The sequence below is a fragment of the Halictus rubicundus genome, chromosome 13 (assembly GCF_050948215.1).
Source record: "Halictus rubicundus isolate RS-2024b chromosome 13, iyHalRubi1_principal, whole genome shotgun sequence".
In the NCBI taxonomy this organism is placed as follows: domain Eukaryota; kingdom Metazoa; phylum Arthropoda; class Insecta; order Hymenoptera; family Halictidae; genus Halictus; species Halictus rubicundus.
Window position 1 is genome coordinate 13,593,655 of NC_135161.1, and position 18,869 is coordinate 13,612,523.

The 18,869-nt window shown below is 40.5% G+C and overlaps 2 protein-coding genes across 3 annotated transcripts in view; one reads left to right on the forward strand and one right to left on the reverse strand.

Annotated features, from left to right (window-relative positions):
* LOC143360296 (EGFR adapter protein) overlaps nucleotides 1–11,670 on the forward strand; it is a 162,942-nt gene extending 151,272 nt beyond the window's left edge. For both annotated transcript variants that reach the window (XM_076799014.1, XM_076799013.1), the window contains 6 exons: nucleotides 2,325–2,471; nucleotides 5,955–6,143; nucleotides 7,257–7,696; nucleotides 8,048–8,266; nucleotides 8,548–8,719; nucleotides 10,350–11,670. In XM_076799014.1, the coding sequence (XP_076655129.1) occupies nucleotides 2,325–2,471; nucleotides 5,955–6,143; nucleotides 7,257–7,696; nucleotides 8,048–8,266; nucleotides 8,548–8,719; nucleotides 10,350–10,559 (1,377 nt within the window). In that variant the 3' untranslated portion in view covers nucleotides 10,560–11,670. The remainder of the gene's footprint in view (nucleotides 1–2,324; nucleotides 2,472–5,954; nucleotides 6,144–7,256; nucleotides 7,697–8,047; nucleotides 8,267–8,547; nucleotides 8,720–10,349) is intronic.
* A 3,957-nt stretch (nucleotides 11,671–15,627) lies between these two features.
* LOC143360190 (DDB1- and CUL4-associated factor 13) lies at nucleotides 15,628–18,021 on the reverse strand. Its single transcript, XM_076798805.1, has 7 exons — nucleotides 17,823–18,021; nucleotides 17,125–17,522; nucleotides 16,844–17,012; nucleotides 16,617–16,764; nucleotides 16,192–16,492; nucleotides 15,861–16,024; nucleotides 15,628–15,788 (listed from the first exon to the last, which is right to left on the reverse strand). The coding sequence occupies exons 1-7, from the start codon at nucleotides 17,890–17,892 to the stop codon at nucleotides 15,701–15,703; spliced, it is 1,338 nt and encodes a 445-aa protein (XP_076654920.1). The 5' UTR covers nucleotides 17,893–18,021; the 3' UTR covers nucleotides 15,628–15,700.
* Between the last annotated feature and the right edge of the window lie 848 nt (nucleotides 18,022–18,869).

Below are 18,869 nucleotides of genomic sequence, written 5' to 3' on the forward strand. Positions count from 1 at the left end.
ATTTTATTCGGTTGAAATCTTTTTAATATGCCCACTGCTTCAAATTGGGGCTACCCGTTTTTGTCATAAATGAAATCCGCGGTCTACTAATTTCCTCTTTGCCAGAGGTCTACACTTTTCTCAATTCATGCGTTCCTCGTGAGAAATAGTCGCGTGAAAAATAATAATTTAAATCGACAAATTGTGTTTCATTCCATTTTTGGTTTGCTCAATTTTAAGCAATTGTGCTTGAAATGCCCGACGAATAAACACAGCCGGAAAATCGAAACGAATAAGAAAGTTAATACAGCGTAAAGGTAGGAATCACGACTAAAGTGATCCCGTGCCAGGCGAGCGGACTTAAACGGCCAGTTAAATTTAATCCGATTGTAGTCTCCGTATCGCTTAACTGCCTTCCGTGTGAACGTGACTCCTGTGACAACGAGTCGGCTGCCGGCATTTCTTACTTCAATTGTCCCGAAGATAACTGCGCCCCTGCTTAAGATCGGGAAGTAGAATTGATGTGGGCCGGGGATGGGAGAATTCAAATGTTTGGAGAGCTCGAAAATCTGAATTTTCAACACTTTTTTCACTGCTATCCCCGAACCACTGATCTCCTAGGATTAAAACTTGGATTCTCGGCATTTTCTCGCCAAAATCTACAGAATTATATTTAAAAAATTCTAAAACTCCTGGTTTCCTGAAATAAAGTTTAGCCGCCCCGTCACCAAAATACCACTTCTATCGTATCCTCGTTGTGCCAATCGTTGCGCGACACTGTGATCGATTTCCCATGACCCACGACCCTATGGGAACAGGGCGCAGCTATCGTAAAACTCGCGATGAAACATGGAATAACCGTGGAACAACTTCCAGGGGCCGATCACCTGTTTGACGGCCTGTCGCCGGACACCGTCGAATAAAACTCTCGCGATCATTCGGCAATGTTCGGTGTCCCGAAACGCGAATATCAGACCTAGTATTTCGGCCGCAACCATGAGGAACGTCACAGCGGCAGCCGCCCCGTCGCCATCGCGTTGGCTCACATTCGGTTCCCATTTCGAATATCCGGCTTAGGCGAGCGGCGACCGCAACCTCTCGGATAGCATCGAATGCGGCTCCTCTCCCCTGTCCCCTATTTTTCTTCCTCTTCCTTCTTGCTCCTTCTTTCCGCTCTCGACGCGATACTCTCTCCACTTTTCCTCTCTGTCTTCCTCTCTCGTTTTTCTCCGCGTTTCCTTCATAAATGCCACCGGTACAACGCGTACAGTGGCAGCACAAACTATTAGGCCACTTGAAATACACTCCTGGACAAAACGATGGCTATCTTTCATTTCTTCGAGACTGCGTGGAATTTTCGACAACACGGCGGGCTTCAAGCCACGCCCCGGTGGGCTCGAAGCCACGCCCCGTGGAGCTCGAAGCCACGCCTCGGCGGGCAAGGGCAAGCGGTGTACTTGTCATATGCATTGTCACAGATACATAGCGCAGCTGGGGCATTGCTACGGGCTACCCCCACTCCGCTAAATGCCCACGAGCATTGCTACGGGCTACCCCCACTCCGCTAAATGCCCACGAGCATTTGCGGGCGCCCCAGTGTCACCAGATCAAGATTTGTGTCCCCACTCGTCCGCCCGGTCACGTGACGCGTTTCGTCCCTGTCGTGCATACCGCGGTACTGGCAGAGAGGGGGTAACTTCCCCTCGATTCGTGCTCCCTCCCCTCATCTGGCACTCTGGGGCGCCCTGAATAAGCATGTAGAGCATCGAGAGCGCAACTACCGAGGCTCTACTGTAAAGTTCACCTCTGTATGCGTCGTGACAATTACAGTGCGTTTCGTTCAGAGATTGCAGTCTTCGAGAAACTATAACGCAACCGTAATAATTCGAGCGCAAACTGTACTCACACGCGCGTAGCATACGCGCGCAGTCTACTGGTCTATTTTCTGTATCGACTTCGCTTCCGTTAGCATTCGCTTCGACCGTAGCATATGGATTACACTCGGTGTCCGTTTCCTCCTCGACGCCACAAGCGTGTAATGTTGCTCGCGAGTACCATCGCAGCTAAAAATATTGTCATACTGAGCCCGGCATGACGAACCGCTTCGTGGAACGTTTACGCTGCGGACTGACGTAGCAGAAAAATCTGCCCGGCCCTTTGACCGCTTCCGGTTCTGGCTTGATGAAGCTGATTTGGGATTTTGTTTCAGTAAACAGCTGTTTTAATTATTTTTGTTTCTGGGATCTGGAAAAATTAAGTTCGCGCAAAAATACCAGCTGGATTTCAGCGTGGATCTTGATACGATTTTTGTGTTTTGAATTATTTTTTGACCGATCTGATTGCAGGCCGAGGAGTTGAACACCCTTGTCGGCAATGCTTTTCGTATGGCATACGTGGCGCAACTCCAGCGCCAACCGATCCTTCAGGATGTGATCTCACCGCAGTCGTCGCCACCCTATCGCAAAGACAAACAGGAAACCCGGTCCTCGTGGGTACGTATTTTTCTTTTCTCTTTTTTCTTTTTTTTTTTTGTTCCTGCCCCTTCTCGTTGTCAGTGAAACACTTTCGCTTCCTTTAAAGGGGTCCGCTTGTTGTTTCTACCCCGTGCGAACTGGGTCACTTTTGTGCACTTTCCCTACGCGCTGCAGGGTGAAATTCAATAATTATATATGCGCATGCACAAACATATATATTAACACGTTAACTGGCACATATCGTTCCCAGAGACTCTTCCAAAATCAGAGTAATTTAATTAATGAAAGCGAAACTAGAAATGTTTAATGTATTATGGGGGATGCTGTTTTAACCTTTTTGGATTCTAAAGATCTTAATAAAATTCTTGAAAAATGAATGTCTAAACCTAGTCAAAAATCATTGTCAGTCATATGTGACTGACGTGGCAGTTAACTGATTTCAATGGAAAAAATTTAATACCTCTTTTTTTAATATTCGTTACGCTTTAAAAATAAATGTAATTAATATTGGCACAGTAAGTGGTACCCCGCAGTAATTGGGTCCCTTACCGTAATCTGGCAAACAATTTAAATCGACAGCTGAAGACAATGGAAAGAATAACATATCTACAAGAGGCACCCTACAGAATGTATAAATAAATAATGAAGTGTTCACAACTCAGCAGTCAATTTCTTATGCTACCGATGTTAATTCTATTGCCACGCGTGGTAAGCATGTAGCATACACATGATACCATAAATAGACTGATATACACAGTACTATAATAAGCAGTTGTTCGTTATCAAAAAGTTTATTTTTTTACATAAAAAGTAGCGACTCCGGTCGCTGCCAAAGTGACACACGTACACATTATTCTTGCTACGCAATGTCATTACCCCAGTTTCAAAATGGCTTCCGGGCTAATTATAATTGCCTGCGGCACTTGTTACACTCCGGCGCGTGTAACTTATTCATTTTTTAGTCAAAGTTACCACAAGTATGCCGCGGAACATTATGCAAATTTATATTTTTAGTGAGGAATACAAAGAAAGGAGAAGCGTGTGGAATTTCCCCTCCTCTTTGTTGAAACTTCCGCTAAAAAATTCCTTGTCACATAATGGCAACACTTTTCATACATTTTGCAAAAGAATTTGCTAAAACAATAACACCTCCACAGTTTATATTCATTATGCGTATGTCATCATTAATTTAAAGGGATTGATACTCGACCGGTAAATAAAAAGCATAGTAACGAGCAACGACTCTATGTTCGTGTACCAGTCTAATTCCGGCGTCAAAGCTAACTGTGTCACCAAATTGCGATTCTATCAACATTGTTTAAACCATCGGCGCAACGTACGAAACGTAGCGCGACGCTGTTTGTTCAAAAGAATCGGCCTTCGCTTCGATCGTTTTTCGTTTGATAGCAATTTTTCACGGTCGACCGTTTCAAATAATTGCCTGTCACCGGATTTTAACGGAACCATTTATCAGAAACGAAATTCTCTGGCAATCCGGTCGGGCCCGGGGAGACGTGGAAAAGTTTGTACCTGGAATTCGGGCTCGCGGAAATGACTGAAATGGACATGAGCTGCAACAGTAAATCCTCTCGCCGCAAAAAGGAAGCCACCTCCGTCTTCGATAATTCAAAGAACCGCCGGGGTCCGTTAAACTTCCAATAAATAAAATAACGAATCAATTTTTATTTCTTTGGCCACGTGTGATTAGAAAAATTGGGAAACTAACCCTGAAATGTCGCATAATATTCCCTAAAAGAAACTCTCGATTTTACAGTATCTTTGTTTGCGAGAAAAAAATGTTAAAAACGAGGCGGTAATTTCTCGGTAAATTTTGTGCTCTCCGGATTAGTTTTTCGGCAAATTTTGTGCCCTCCGGATTAGTTTTTCGGTAAATTTTATGCTCTTCGGATTAGTTTCTCGGTAAATTTTGTGCCCTCCGGATTAGTTTTTTGGAAAATTTTGTGCTCTTCGGATTAGTTTCTCGGTAAATTTTGTGCTCTTCGGATTAGTTTCTCGGTAAATTTTGTGCTCTTCGGGTTAGCTTTTCGGAAAATTTGGTGCCCTCCGGATTAGTTTTTCGGTAAATTTTGTGCTCTTCGGGTTAGTTTTTCGGTAAATGTTGTGCCCTCCGAATTAGTTTTTCTAGATAGACGACCGCGAAGGGGAAAACAAGCTATGGGCGGCGCGGTGTTTGCAGGGTGATCCGACTCCAGTATAGGTGTCCCATTTTACAGGCCGCGTTAATTATAAATTCGACCCAAGTCTCCTGACTCCGTCGCGTTTCCAAGTAAACGGTCAGTCCGCCGCGGCCCGCTCCGCCTGGCTCTCCCTACGCAATCGTCCTGGGAATCGTAGTGCACCGTCGATAAACTATTTATCGGTTACCAAGTCTCGTCGAACCTGCCATCCAATCCCTGGACCTCCGCGTGACGGGTACAGTATCGCAAAACCAGCCGTGTTCATTCTTTAAAAGCATCCAGACGTTTATTGCAATCTGCTTCTTTGTCGACCAACATTGCACTTTGTCAGGACTACAGTCCGAACACGGATCTCAATCATCGAGACGAAACGCTTTCTCCAAAATAGTTCTCCAATGGACCTCGGTCTCTGAATATTTGAAACGAAAATATAAAAATTATTAGATAATTGAACGGTTGGAAAATAACAATACTTGTAATCGAAGCTATTGCACGAAAGTTGAGGGATAGTCTTAAATTACTAGCTATAAATTATAGTAAAATTGTCGCTGTAAATATTCACCAGCTGAATACCTTAAATTGGACATTACAGAGGACATAATCACTTTTGATACTACACCGTTCAACTATTCTCAAAACAATATCAAACTCTCTGGCCGCAACACGATCCACGGATTCAGCTCGTCAACCTGTTAAACATTCAACGCAATTACATCGCTGGTAATTACGTAGCGTAGGGTAAACCGAGGATTTCACTGGCCTTGAAGTAATTTGAAGGTCACCGTCCCGAGCAACTTCACGTGTACGGAACTACACCGTGGGAGGACGTACACTAACAATAACCATTTAACACAGACAAAATAAAATAATCTTCTAAAAATTAGCCCGGCACATCTGACACATAATCCTTCCACATATGCTCATATTACCTGACAACATTAACCTAACCATTAGCCTCGAAGTTACACAAATTACTCCCTCGTACACCGACAGTATTCTCCGTAACTGTCGCGAGGATCTCTACCGTAACTGTCGAAATCGTATCCCCACCGCTGGGGGGGGGGGATCCCCCTTGGAACCAGTCAGGCGGTAAACACGCTCGAGTATCGGTGGGACTTACAAAGAACGTGGGACCTCTAGTATAATTGTCGCTCGAGACGACCGCGGGGTCGAGTATCGGTGGGACTTACAAAGAACGTGGGACCTCCAGTATAATTGTCGCTCGACAGTTACGGAAATTCTATGAGATAGATTGATGTTTTGGCGTGATCTCTGTCTAACGGTGGAATCGGTGTGATTGCAGAACAAATCGCTGGCTGGCGACAGTTCGATCGCCGGCGTGGGAGGTGGTTGCAGAAATTCATCCTCGAATTCGTGGCTGAAAAGTCGAACGTCGCCCACGTCCAGAACTGGAAGCGGTTCGTCTACGGCGGACATGAACGTACAGCTCGGCAGCGCCGGCTCGCCCACGCTGCGACTCGCCAGCGTGAAGGTACAACCATGAATTCTAATTCCTCGTATTTCTACCGAATGGCGTTTTTAAGAACCGTTCCCGTGTTATTTCACGGCACTTAATAGTCGCTAGCCGAGGCTCGACGGCCCCGTCGTTTAAGATAGAGACGTCGCTACGCGGCCCCGACGGTGCTACGTTTCAAATTTTATTAGAACCATTCGAACAAATACAAACACAATGTTCTACACATCTCTACGCGCGAAAAGTAGCTAAGGATCTACACATTGGATCCATCACGCATCGATGATTGTGGAATTTTTGGTCGCAGTTGTAATTTTTAAGCGCACAAAAATCGGTACAATTAACCCTTTGCACTCGAAGCTATTGTAACTCCAAAACGAAACATTTCTTTCGATCTAGAATATTTTCCTTCTATATATATTTTGTCATGTTATACATACGAAAATGGTGCAATTTGCGCGTACAATACTGAAGTGTTCAGTGATTTATTAAATACAAACAAATTTAATGACGTAAAAGATATTTTGAATAATCATACAGCAATTTTTAGTGGCGCATTATAGTCGCCATTCGATTGCTAAGGCTTAATGTAGGGGGTAGCGAAAGGTCCAGACTGTGACTACCCCAGCGGGTAAAATGAAGGTCACTGACGCTTCCGGGAAAAAATGGAGCACCGTTCGATCGCACAGTGTTTTTTTTTAGGCTTGATTTTGGTCGATTTGGTACGATGCTTAATATTTATGTAAAGAAAATATAATTTCTTCATTTCAAATATAGCGCGCTCTGTACGTTGCGCGCCAGTGACAATTGTACTTGTGTACATACTGAGGAATGTGGAGAGTGGGGAGTATAGCGGCAGACAAAGAGAACAGGAGATAAGAGAACACACGTGCCGAGATCCATATCACAATAAAAACTGTTACCGAATAGTAATTAAAAGTTATAAGTTATAGAGAGAATAAGGGAGAGATAATAATAAGCTTGAATTGTCGTTTCTTTGTTACAGGTGAGATAGTCGTTAGAACGAGTAAATAAAATTTAAACTTTGTTACAGAGAAATAAATTTGAGTTTATTGTTTCCACCCATCAATAATAATTGTCTTATATTTATTTTTCTTTTTGTGGACGCAGACACCGAACACGATTCCCGGTCTACGACCGACGCACAACTTCACGAACGTTCTCGGTCCCATAACGAACGAGGACGAGCCAAAGAGTATCTCTCAGCAAAGTACACCGAGCAGCGACGAGAGCAACTCACCGACACAACTTAACTCGTACAAGAGGCTAACGGACAAGCCGGCTCGGATAAAGCAGTTGGCGATGGGTTGGACAGGTGGACGTGACGTTCACGGATTGAACGGTGAGGATGACAGCTGCCCCCTCGTCAGCGGTAGTAGCACGCCGACGAGCCCCTCGAACAGGCCGCATTCTGGGGGTTACATAAACGAGGCTATCATCGACTCGGAGGGCACCAGGCCGAACTACAACAAAATACCCCCCTCCGAGAGCCTCGACAACACTATCAATGCGTCCATTACCGCGAAGAACTTCAACATCGAGAACAACAGGTAATTCTAAGCAACACGGCCGGCGCCGTTACCGGTCAGAAACGCCGAAAATCCCACATTTTTACGCGTAGCGTTCGAACTGTTGATCTCCTAAGATTAAAACTGGGGTTTCCAGCATTCCCTTGCCAAAATCTACAAGATTACGCTTAAAAAAGTTAGAAATTTCTGGCTTCCCGAGGTGAAGTTTAACCCCTGTCCGTGCTAGGCGTCAAAGAATCGTTCGGCAAAGATACTATACTTCCAGGGACAAAATTGAAAAAGTTAATAAATTTCGTTCGGTGACAAGGGTGGAATTGTTCGTACAGTCAAAGAGGAAATTCGTTGTTGAAAACGTGATTGTTGGGCTTGTAGGATAGGACACAACTCCCCGAGTTCGGGAACGGAGACAGAATTTAAATCAAAAAGAAGATCTCAGATTAGCACCTCGAGCAGTTCGGTACCTGCCGACGGAAGTACTCATGGATCGACACCAACACCACCACCGTTACCGGAGAGAACGGACAGCTTGAACAATCGCAGCGAGGAAGCCGAATTGCGTAAAGCCCCGTGGTTCCAAGCTGGGATTCCAAGGTTTGTTATTCGCTCAATTTTTCCTCAATTTATTAAACAACACTGCATTCAAAAATTACAACACTCGATTTACGAGAGAAAACGCGTTTTCAGTGCTTGAAAAATAATCACAGTTTAAATACAGGCAATTTTTTGAGAATACTTTTGAAATACTTTTTGGATTCAGTATACCGCCCCCCGGAAGGTCGACCGATTTTCGTTTCGATCAGTCGTCCTCCGATTATTATATTGTCGGCCATTTATTCCCGGTGTAACGGTGCCGCGGTCATTTATGATTTCAGGGAAATAACGCTGGAAGTGTTGAGCCAAGAACCGGAAGGAGCGTTCATGGTGCGCGAGAGCACCAGTAAACCCGGATGTTATGCTCTTTCGCTTCGAGTGCCGCGCGAATTCCAGCCAAGCGGAATAGCCCATTATCTTATAAAGCGTACGAACAAAGGCTACAAAATCAAGGTAAATCCCCCTTCCGAGCGTTCGCCCCCCCCCCCCCTCCCCCGGCCTTCCTTATAAAAGTCTTTAAACGCTTGTAAACCGGCTGCCCTAGACTGCGATAATTAACACTTTCGCTGCGAACGGGTTAAACTGTTCATAAAAATAGCCGAGACTCCGCTGCGAACGGGACGGTTGCAATACTTTGACATTTTAACCCCTGGCACGCCGTTATGAAAACTGGAACGGCGAACGCGAGACGCAGAAATAAAAATGTACTTTTGCCTCCCGATAACTATAACCCTTTCCACGCTATTCTAATTCTAAAAGAAAATTTTTATTCCCCCTTGGAATATTTTCATTTCATTGCTGATCCGATTTCCACATCATAATATTTAAATGTTTAGCTATTAAATACAAATTTTATAATGTGAGAAATATTTTGTAATATTTTTTGTAATTTCTTTGAAGTAATGCCACAACAATTTTCAATAGTGCTTGATAGTTACCTTTACGAGTGTAAAGGGTTAATAGTTTATAAATCTAATATCCCCATAGTTCGAGGGATCGAGAATTTAAAAATATTGTTCTCAACTGAATAACATTATTAAAGCACAAAATCTATATTCTCGCAAAGAAAACTCCGCAGTTTATTTATGGATTATAGTATTTTTCTGGACATGAAACTAGAGGAAGTAAATAAATTGTTTTAAATGGATTGATTAGTAGGATTTTCGGTAGTCGCGCGGTACAATGGACGCTCGACGGGAAGAGTTCGAATATTAATGCATTATTTGCTCGCTAAACAAGCCGGGCTTGTCAATATCCACCGTGTGTTGTCGTACGTATTCGAATCTCGCGACGTATTACTGGAGCAATGCAATTCCGGGCGAAAAGAGAGAGGGGGAGAGTTTTGATTTCCCCACGGTACATCCGGCGAAACTCATTTATACTGGTTCCAGAGATTATCAAAGTCCGCGAACCCATTTAATTTATCCTACAAGGGAAGTTCGATCATTTAAATACACGCGGGCAAACAGCAAAATGCACAACCGTGGTAACTTTATGCTCGCACGGTATCTCCCATTATCATGTTTCAGAACAGAAAGGTACGGCCGGAGCGCGACGTTGCGACGCACTAATTAACATTCCCCGTACAAAGCGATTCAGTCGCAAAACTCTGTCCCCTTTTCGTGCTACTCGTTTATTCGGTTCGAGATCCGCTCAAAAACGCCAGCTGCTTAACTCTATAATACATTAATTAGCAAGAATTCGTCAAGAAAAGCCTCCCCTAAAATTTCTCTGAATTTCTATCGAATAAAAAATATAAGAGATTGATAAAATAGTTTAACATTAGGTTGTTTCAAAAAGTTTGTTCCGCTTTCAATTAATGCGCCCAAGTTTTCCGAGGAAACAAATTCCACGGTTAACTTTTGATTTTGATTTACTATACTGTGATTAAACATATTACGAAATCGTTTCATGATTTGCAAAGCGGTCGATCAGTATGTCATCTGTTTACGGAGCACGGTCGCAATTGCGTGCGGATCGCCGGTGCTCTTGTTCCCATTAAGACGGGGCTCGCGCGTAATTAACATTGGGAGCAAGTATTAATTACACTGTGTTTTTTTTCCCCTCTCGTCTTTTGTTGCAGGGATTCACAAAGGAGTTCACGACACTGACTGCCCTAATTACTCACCACTCGGTGATGCCAGAATTACTGCCGTGCCCATTGTCGTTGAGCCGATACAACCCCAGCTTCGTGAAAAGCGATTCGAACAAAGATTTCGCGGACATCGATTCGGATCCCGATTACAATACCCTCGCCGACTTCCGCAAGATGATGGCCGACTTGAACGTTTAGAATGAATCTGACAATCAAACCGACCCCCGAACCCAGGCGTTCATTCCTTGCGAGGCGCGCTCGTTCTTCGCAATTTCATGCGACCGAGGCGAATTCATTCCGAGATAACAGACTGAATTGCGCTTTAAAACGAAAAGGAAAAAGCAAAAAAAAAAAAAATAAAGAAAAACGAAATAATACACGATCGCGCACACGATTGCGCGGGGCAACATCGGGACACAAGGAACAATGAGATCGCAAGACCGCCAAGATCCCGTCGTGGATACCGCACCGTTTTGTGTCCGAGCATGCTTATCAAAGAACAAAGGAATTTCTTGATCGAACATCAGGAACGCCACGCGACAGAGAACCGTAGTGCAGTAGTGCTCGCTTAATGGGCCGCGTCTCTTGCCTCGCTCGAGGCACGCTCGCTCTCCCCACCACTTCTTCGAACTACCATAATCTTCCTATTTTGTTTTGAATATTTCTCACGATTCGAGTTCAAGTGAGTTAGGGGAAAATAGCAGTACGAAATTCTCGAGACAGCTTTCTTTTTTGTTGACATTGTCTCAGGGTAAATTTTAAATAAATATTGGAGATAGTAATTGAAATGATTCTATTTGAACGAGATAGTATTCCAAAATTTGTTTCTCAGTTTTGCAAGAATATTTGGAAGTAATTCTGGAAATTGGATTATCTCTGTTGATAATGTAGACTCAGAGCTGGGCAAAACTTATTTTGTTTGGTTGCATACAAGGATATTTGAAAATATTTATTGACCGTCCGTGAATTGAAATTGTTACTTGAACTGCTATATTTTGTGCTCTTAAACCCACTTGATGGATGTAACGCGACTGTTAGATTGTACGCATTTTTGACAAACAGAAATAAAAGATACACAAAAGAGTGAAAAAAGAATAAAAAAGAATAAAAGATACACAAAAGAGTGAAAAAAGCCGAAGAAATAATTGATACTATTGACTTGTTCTTAATGTCAATCCAGCGTTGTTTCGTAGAGATGGTTTCATTCATGCACTAAAAATACCATTAAACGACCTTGAAGTAACGCAGTTTAGGAAATAATCTCTGAAAATATTTTGATTTTTCATTTCAAATGTTATTTTGCCCAGCACTGTTCAATAAAGTTTTCGTTTGTGTTCTGATAACCAATATAAATTCGTATATTATTTTAACATATCAGTCGAAAACAAAATCTGCGTTGCCTCCAACAAAAAAAAAAAAAATTGAAAAATGTGCGAGAAAATTGGTGCGTTAACAACGTCTCGCACCCTTTAAAAATTGTTTAAATATGTTGAAATGTTTACGATGTTATCAAAATATACGTCGTTGTGTTTAGGGAAGTCTACAGAATCGTTCTATGCAAGAGACATCCGTACAGCATTTGCGATTAAAGTAGAAAAAATTGTTAAATTTGAAAATTTTACTTGTTCTATAACATTAAACTCTAAAACTGAGTTTAAAAAATCACTTTTGAATTCGCGTTCAACGCATTGAAATTTATAAATATCGTTTATTGGTTATCAGAACGCAACATTAATCTGTAATAGTTTCAATGGCCGCGCCACAGTCCTGAGTTTGCGACTATTAAGCGAGCACTACTGTATTTTCTCTGAACGACGCTTGAAACATCGCGAGAGCATTACTATAATAAGGAATTTAGTGATCACTGTTATGAAACAAGAGTGACGAGCGAATCAAAAATCGATAAACGACTCAATCAAAACGCAAATCAACATTTTCGGGATTTATCGACGCGTCAGCGTCACGTGACGCCCAGCTCTGCGAAATCAAATAATTAAACATTAACTAGATCGCCGGCAGTTCCTTCTGCGAGACGGGACGTGTTAACGTAAGAACGAGATGAGTATATTTTTTAATGTTATTGCGACTGTCTTCAGTGTAGATTTCGTTTCGAACGACGGACTGGTGAAAATTTATTGGCGTTATAGCATGATCGAATTTAGTTTAGAATACGAAAAGGTTTCGTCGATAACGTTACCGACGGTCGTTATCGGGAAACGAAGTCTCGAAAGTCCACCGGCAAACGTGAATCGTACTGAATCGACTGTACGATTTTTAATTAGACTCGTACGTCGGCGATTATGATTTTCGATCGATCGGAGAGAAGCGAGAGAGAAAGAGAGATAGAGAAAATGGTTCCCGGGATTCATTAACGTTTCACGCGACTATAACAGCGTGTTCGGAATAAAAATGATCGATGTACATGTGTTTATATGTATATAAATTATAATTATTGTTCTACCATACTACTTATATTTAATTGAGAGAACTCGACGGCAGCATTGCAAAGAGCTGTATGCTTGGAACACTGGCGCATAGTGATCCGAAACCGTAAAGACGTGAACTGAATTCATAGTTATTTATACGTTATTTATTATATAAGATGGAACAACACTGATCCAATGATAAAATATTTTTGTTTTGAATTATTTTTGCGAGAAACCTATTGGTGATATTTTTCTGGTTAAAATGAGTCCAAACACGATATAAATCGGTGCACATTTGCTTGTTCAATTAACGATTTAGTGGAACCTCGATTATCCGAACCTATGATACACTGGATTAGTATTGTCTCACCGATACTGTCGATGTTTTGTTACTCGATACTCTTTTCTACGTTTGCTAGCGACAAAGGAATATTGTCTGTACACGATACAAGTGACACTTCGGTCCCGAAGTTTTCACATGTATCGAGACATTACTGTAGTATCGTATAAGCATGCCCTCTAAACTCAATAGTTAAAGAGTTATTGTTAACAACAGTTAAGAGAGGAATACAATGAATGACTGCATAGACTTTAAAACCATACACCTTTTATTTTTCATTTGAAATACTTTTTGTATGCAATTCCTAAATATCGTTTGATACCTACCGATTAAATCTGCAGTTTTAATCATGTTATGGAGCATATAGGGGTTAGGCTAATTCCTATCGATATAAAAATAAAATTGCTCAAGGTACGCTAATTTCAACGAAAAACATGGTCGCTAAGAAACAGACATTTTTTCCTGCTTTTAAAGTTTTCGAAAAATATTCCGATAGTTTATAATGATCCACAAACACGCCAAAACTCAACACATAGATACCGAGTTGCTGTCCTGTCGCTTATGTTTGCAATCTTATCGTGAAAATAAACCTTTGCTCTATTTTTGTGTTTTATTTTTGCTATTCCAAACGCATCTTGAATTTTTTTCAAAAGCGAATTGAATCTCTGTTGTGTGGTGAATTTTTTTTTAATTCTTTAAAAGTTTCTTCGTTTCAAGTTTAATATGTTAAAAAGAAAACCAAGAAACAAAAGAAATTTTGTAACGAAATCGAAAAATTCAGAAAGCGTTTAGAAGAAAAAGATAAATAATTATTTTTTAAATAAAATTGCAGTCAAAGCATAAGCGACACGTGGAAGGCGTTATTCCTACTCGACTATAGTTCAATGGACTCCGGTGAGATAAGAAATTTGACTATAGTTCGCGTTTTTACGGGTTCGAATAACTGTGGCAGGACAAAGCGTAGATTTCCGTGGAATATCAAAGCCGACAGAGAAAATAACTTCGAAGTGGTAATTTAATCGGTCGACTAACCTAGTCTTGTACAGAATTCGCGTACGCATAGTGAATATTAAGGGGGAAACGTAAGGAAAGATAATGTGTGTGTATCAGCCGATATTGTCTAGCAAAACGAAGGGAACGTATGCTGCTTTTTGTATGCCGAGGACCGTAGAACATTTACGGAGAATATACATTCGCGCCAGTGTCGCCAGATCAAGACTTGTTCCCCCACCCCAATTTCCCCTTCCACCCTGCTATTCCCCCACGGCCTTCGGTCACGTGACGCGTTTTGTCTCTGTCCTGCATACTGCGGCACTGGCAGAGAGGGGGTAACTTTTTCCCCTCGATTCGTGCTCCCTCCCCTCATCTGGCGACACTGATTCACGCGACTGCTAACTTCTCGATTTTATTTTATTTCTTCAGTGCACAGGATATTAAAAACAAAGAGGAAGAGAGAAAGGAAACAATCGAACAATTTACTTAATGTAACTGCCAACCCCTCCATCGAACGATACGGACGTAATGAATCACATTATAATTGCACGAACGGCCGTCAATTTATCCTATACGAAACAATACGCGACAAACGAAATAACCGGTAAATTTTAAAATAGTATTTTAATAACAGGCTCACGCGAATTGATGCGTGAGGATATCCGGTTTCGAATTGAATACAACACACCTCCTGTCATGCTACGACTCATGTACACACAGTTGATCACTAAAAATAATCGACCACCTTCTGTATTAAACAAATTTTACCATATCTTCAGTTTCAATTTTTAAAAGTATATTAAAATCTATTCTTTATGAATACTTGTTAGCTTATAATATAAGATTAAACGAATTTCAATGAAAAATAGATTTTGATTTACCTTTTAATTTGCAAACGTATGATTTTATGTAAAATTTTATTGATATTGTAGGTGATTGAATATTTTTGTGACTAACTGTGAAAAGATTTAAAAAATAGGGTGAACCTGTTTTGTTTATTAAAACAGACTCGACGGGAAACGCATAGCAGCTATAATGCGGACTTCAAAAAGTAATGTGCGTGGAAGAGGTGTAAACAACAAATCGCTTATCATTACCTTCGAAAAATACAAAGAATAAGAGTTCAGCATGATTTAGCTAGTTTATGAGGATTCATTGTGCTTGGATAATCGAGAGTATGGTACAGAGACGCGTCTTTGTACCGCGAAATTAATTAACGTCTGCTAAGGTAAATACGCAAAGAAAACGAATGAAAAAATTAATTAATCGTCGTAATCTACGCTAAGCGAGACATTAATCACTGCTTGAAGTTTGTAACGGTTTACGAATCATTATAGCGATGCGTTGTATAATTTTAATAAAATTATTTATTACAATAAACGATAAATAAAATAATATAATTTAGTCTACGAGGTAACGTTATTGCTAACCGTTTCACTCGTCCTTTAAAATATACTTTAACAATACTTCCGAAATTAAACAAAAATGAGTAATGAGAGGCATAATGTTCAACCTGGTAAAATAATTTTATTATTAATTTTATGAAAAAGGAAAACAGATGATACAATTGTAATTCGTTATTAAACGTCTTCTCGAACAACATGTTTCTCTTTTTCCGAAACAAACGGTACAGTTCCCGGTTTAGAATGAGTACGCCTGTTAGCCTCCCTATAAACAAACAAAGTAGTAAAATAATCCACAATAATTAATGTAAAAATCTCATTTTTCCTTGATACATACTTTCGTTTACTTTTCTCGCGAATCGTGCGCAGCTCCTCTCTTGCTTTGTAAATGTGTTTCGGAACTTGTCTATGCCGAGCAATTCGTTTCACTTGAGGATGTGCTGCGAACTTTTCTTTCAATGCATCACTATAATTGAGACTTGCCTTTTCCCTAGGTTTCAACTGAAATAACATACTTCGTTAATCAATTAAATAATAATTTCTCTAGTACCTTTTCATACCAAAATTAATATTACAAAATTAGAACTATACTTAACAGTCGTCCAAAATCAATATCACTTATATCAATATCAGCTAACATAAAAAAAATTTTTATTTCAGTTACACACCACACCCAGCTTCTCTGACGCCCTAGACTTCCAAATTCTGATGTTCATTTCATCGCTGCCACTGAGAATATATTTGTTGTCCAGAGACCACGATACGCACGTTAATCTTTGCATACGTTTCGTGTGGTATATTTCTCGGGAATGACCCTTGTTAGACTCGAATATGCGAATCGATTTATCGTAACTGCCAGTCACAAATTCTCGTCCAGTCGGCGAGTAGTCAACGTCGATCACAGCATCCACGTGATCCATATGTACATTTATTGGTGTTTTCAACTTGCGTATATCGTAAGTATATAAACTAAAGTGGAAATATTAATATTTTCACTGTATATATTTATACAGTTTGTAATAACACAATGTCTTCCAGAAACATTGTAACTTATTATTACTATGAAAATATTTTTCACTATTTTTCAACATACTTGTAGTCTTCATTAGCGCATGTGAAAGTTACAGCTTCCATGGGGTTCCATGACAACTTATTGGTTCTTAGCCTCATGAATACTTTCCTCAGAGGTCCTGTTTCTCTAGCATCATACAAGATGATACTACGGTCGCTTGCACAAGCAGCTATGAAATATATTTAGATGTCCATCATTATAGAAAAACATATTTTCCTATGTGAGTAAGAGTTATTCATAAATTTTACCAAGCAGATTGGACTGTACTGGATTGTATTTAACATCGTATAAACTATCAACACCCCATTTGAACGTCTGAATCGGTTCATTTCTGGTTTCTTCCCAGAGATGGCATGCTTCCCCACATGTTGCAAATATAGGTTGATCTCGATGATGAGAAATTCCACTAATCATGGTCTATAACATGTTGCAAATCTTATGTTTATCTTAATCTAAATGTTTATCTTTATATTAATCTAAATTCTGTATCCGGAACAAATTCTTCTTGTTCAGATTCTTTTAATCTTACTTTGCTGATGATTGTATTTATAGGTTCCTCTTCTGCGCCAAACAATGGTTTTTCTGTTTTCCACAATTTAATAGTTTTGTCATCACCAACGGTGGTAATATGGCTGGCATTCACACCATATACAATGCCACGTATTATACCATCGTGAGCTAAAATTGTACGCTCGCAGGTTTTCTGAGTAAGATTCCATACTTTGACTTCCCCATCTAATGCTCCGCTGACAAGCGTAGACAATTCCATGGGATGTTTACAAAGAATAGCTACCCCATCCTTATGGCCTTCTAAATTCCCTATAAAAGGTTTCGCAAATACCCTGTCCAGTTTTACTGCGTTCAGCGCCCTGGTATATTCTCTGGCTGCTTCGAAAGGATGTAAAGCTGGATCATAGTTCCTAGGAACTGAACACATCATATATATTTATTTCAAGATCAAACGTACTTACCTGTTAACGAAGTTTGATCGCAACTACACGAAAAAGCATCGTTCGAGAGATTGCAATCGAACGAAAGAGGTAAATGAACGATAATTCAATTATATTCCTATATGTAACTTTACAAACCTACTTACAACAGCTGAGAAATGCTACAGTTGTTACATACCATATAATTATGACATTATTTACGAATGGAACAAATGCTAAAGAATATAATTTTTTCATAGTAAAAGGAAAGATAATAAACGTTTAACTATCCACTCACTTTTGTGAATATCACGTGCCGTTTCTCGTAAATAATCGTCAGGATTTCTTGTTAACACTTTCACCTTCATTTTGTTACACAGTAATAGAGAAACGGTTAACGTACATTTATTTAATCATCACAGGTAAACACAAAACATGTGGCAGAGAGGAAATCAGAATGAGAGTGCTAACGCCCGGAATTTCGGTGTCACCGGTATAGTGCTGCCCTCTAGCCTAATTTTTAACCTGGATCACTCGAATATCGTGAGACACGAAACCCCATTTGGTGATTGGTCTACTCCTATACCTCGTTTGTGCTTGCGCAAATGGTCGTTACCATGTGCGACACGGTTCCCGACCCACAATCCACATTATATGTACGAGAAGAGAATATTATGTACACGTTTATATTGTATTTTAACACAATCATTTTTATGTAAGCATCGGCAATGAATAAATAAAGACAATGTAATGAAAAGACGTACATCTGCGTATTTAATTATTGAACCCTCAATTTTTCCCGAAACTCCGACTTGACGTTGAGTTATACTACTGAGTTTCTAATTCTCGTGCCACCTCCTTCGACATCATGTTCTCCTAATACAAAAGTTCAATTTCCGAAAATTCTCGAAAATTTCGAGCGTCTGGCTTGTCGTTGACTTGTACTACTGAATTTTGTGCCACCTCCGTCGATATTATGTTCTCCTAATACAACGTTTAAATTTTGGAAAAAATTTCCGAAATTTTTCGTAATTTCGGCCGTCTGACTTGTCGTTGACTTGTATCACTGAATTTTGGAAAAAATTTCGAGCGTCTGGCATGTCGTCGACTTGTACGACTGATTTCGTGCCACCTCCTTCGATATTATGTTCTCCTAATACAAAAGTTCAATTTTCGAAAAATTTCCGAAATTTCCGGAATTTCGAGCGTCTGGCTTGTCGTCGACTTGTACTACTGAATTTCGTGCCACCTCCTTCGATATTATGTTCTCCTAATACAAAAGTTCAATTTTCGAAAAATTTCCGAAATTTTCGGAATTTCGAGCGTCTGGCTTGTCGTCGACTTG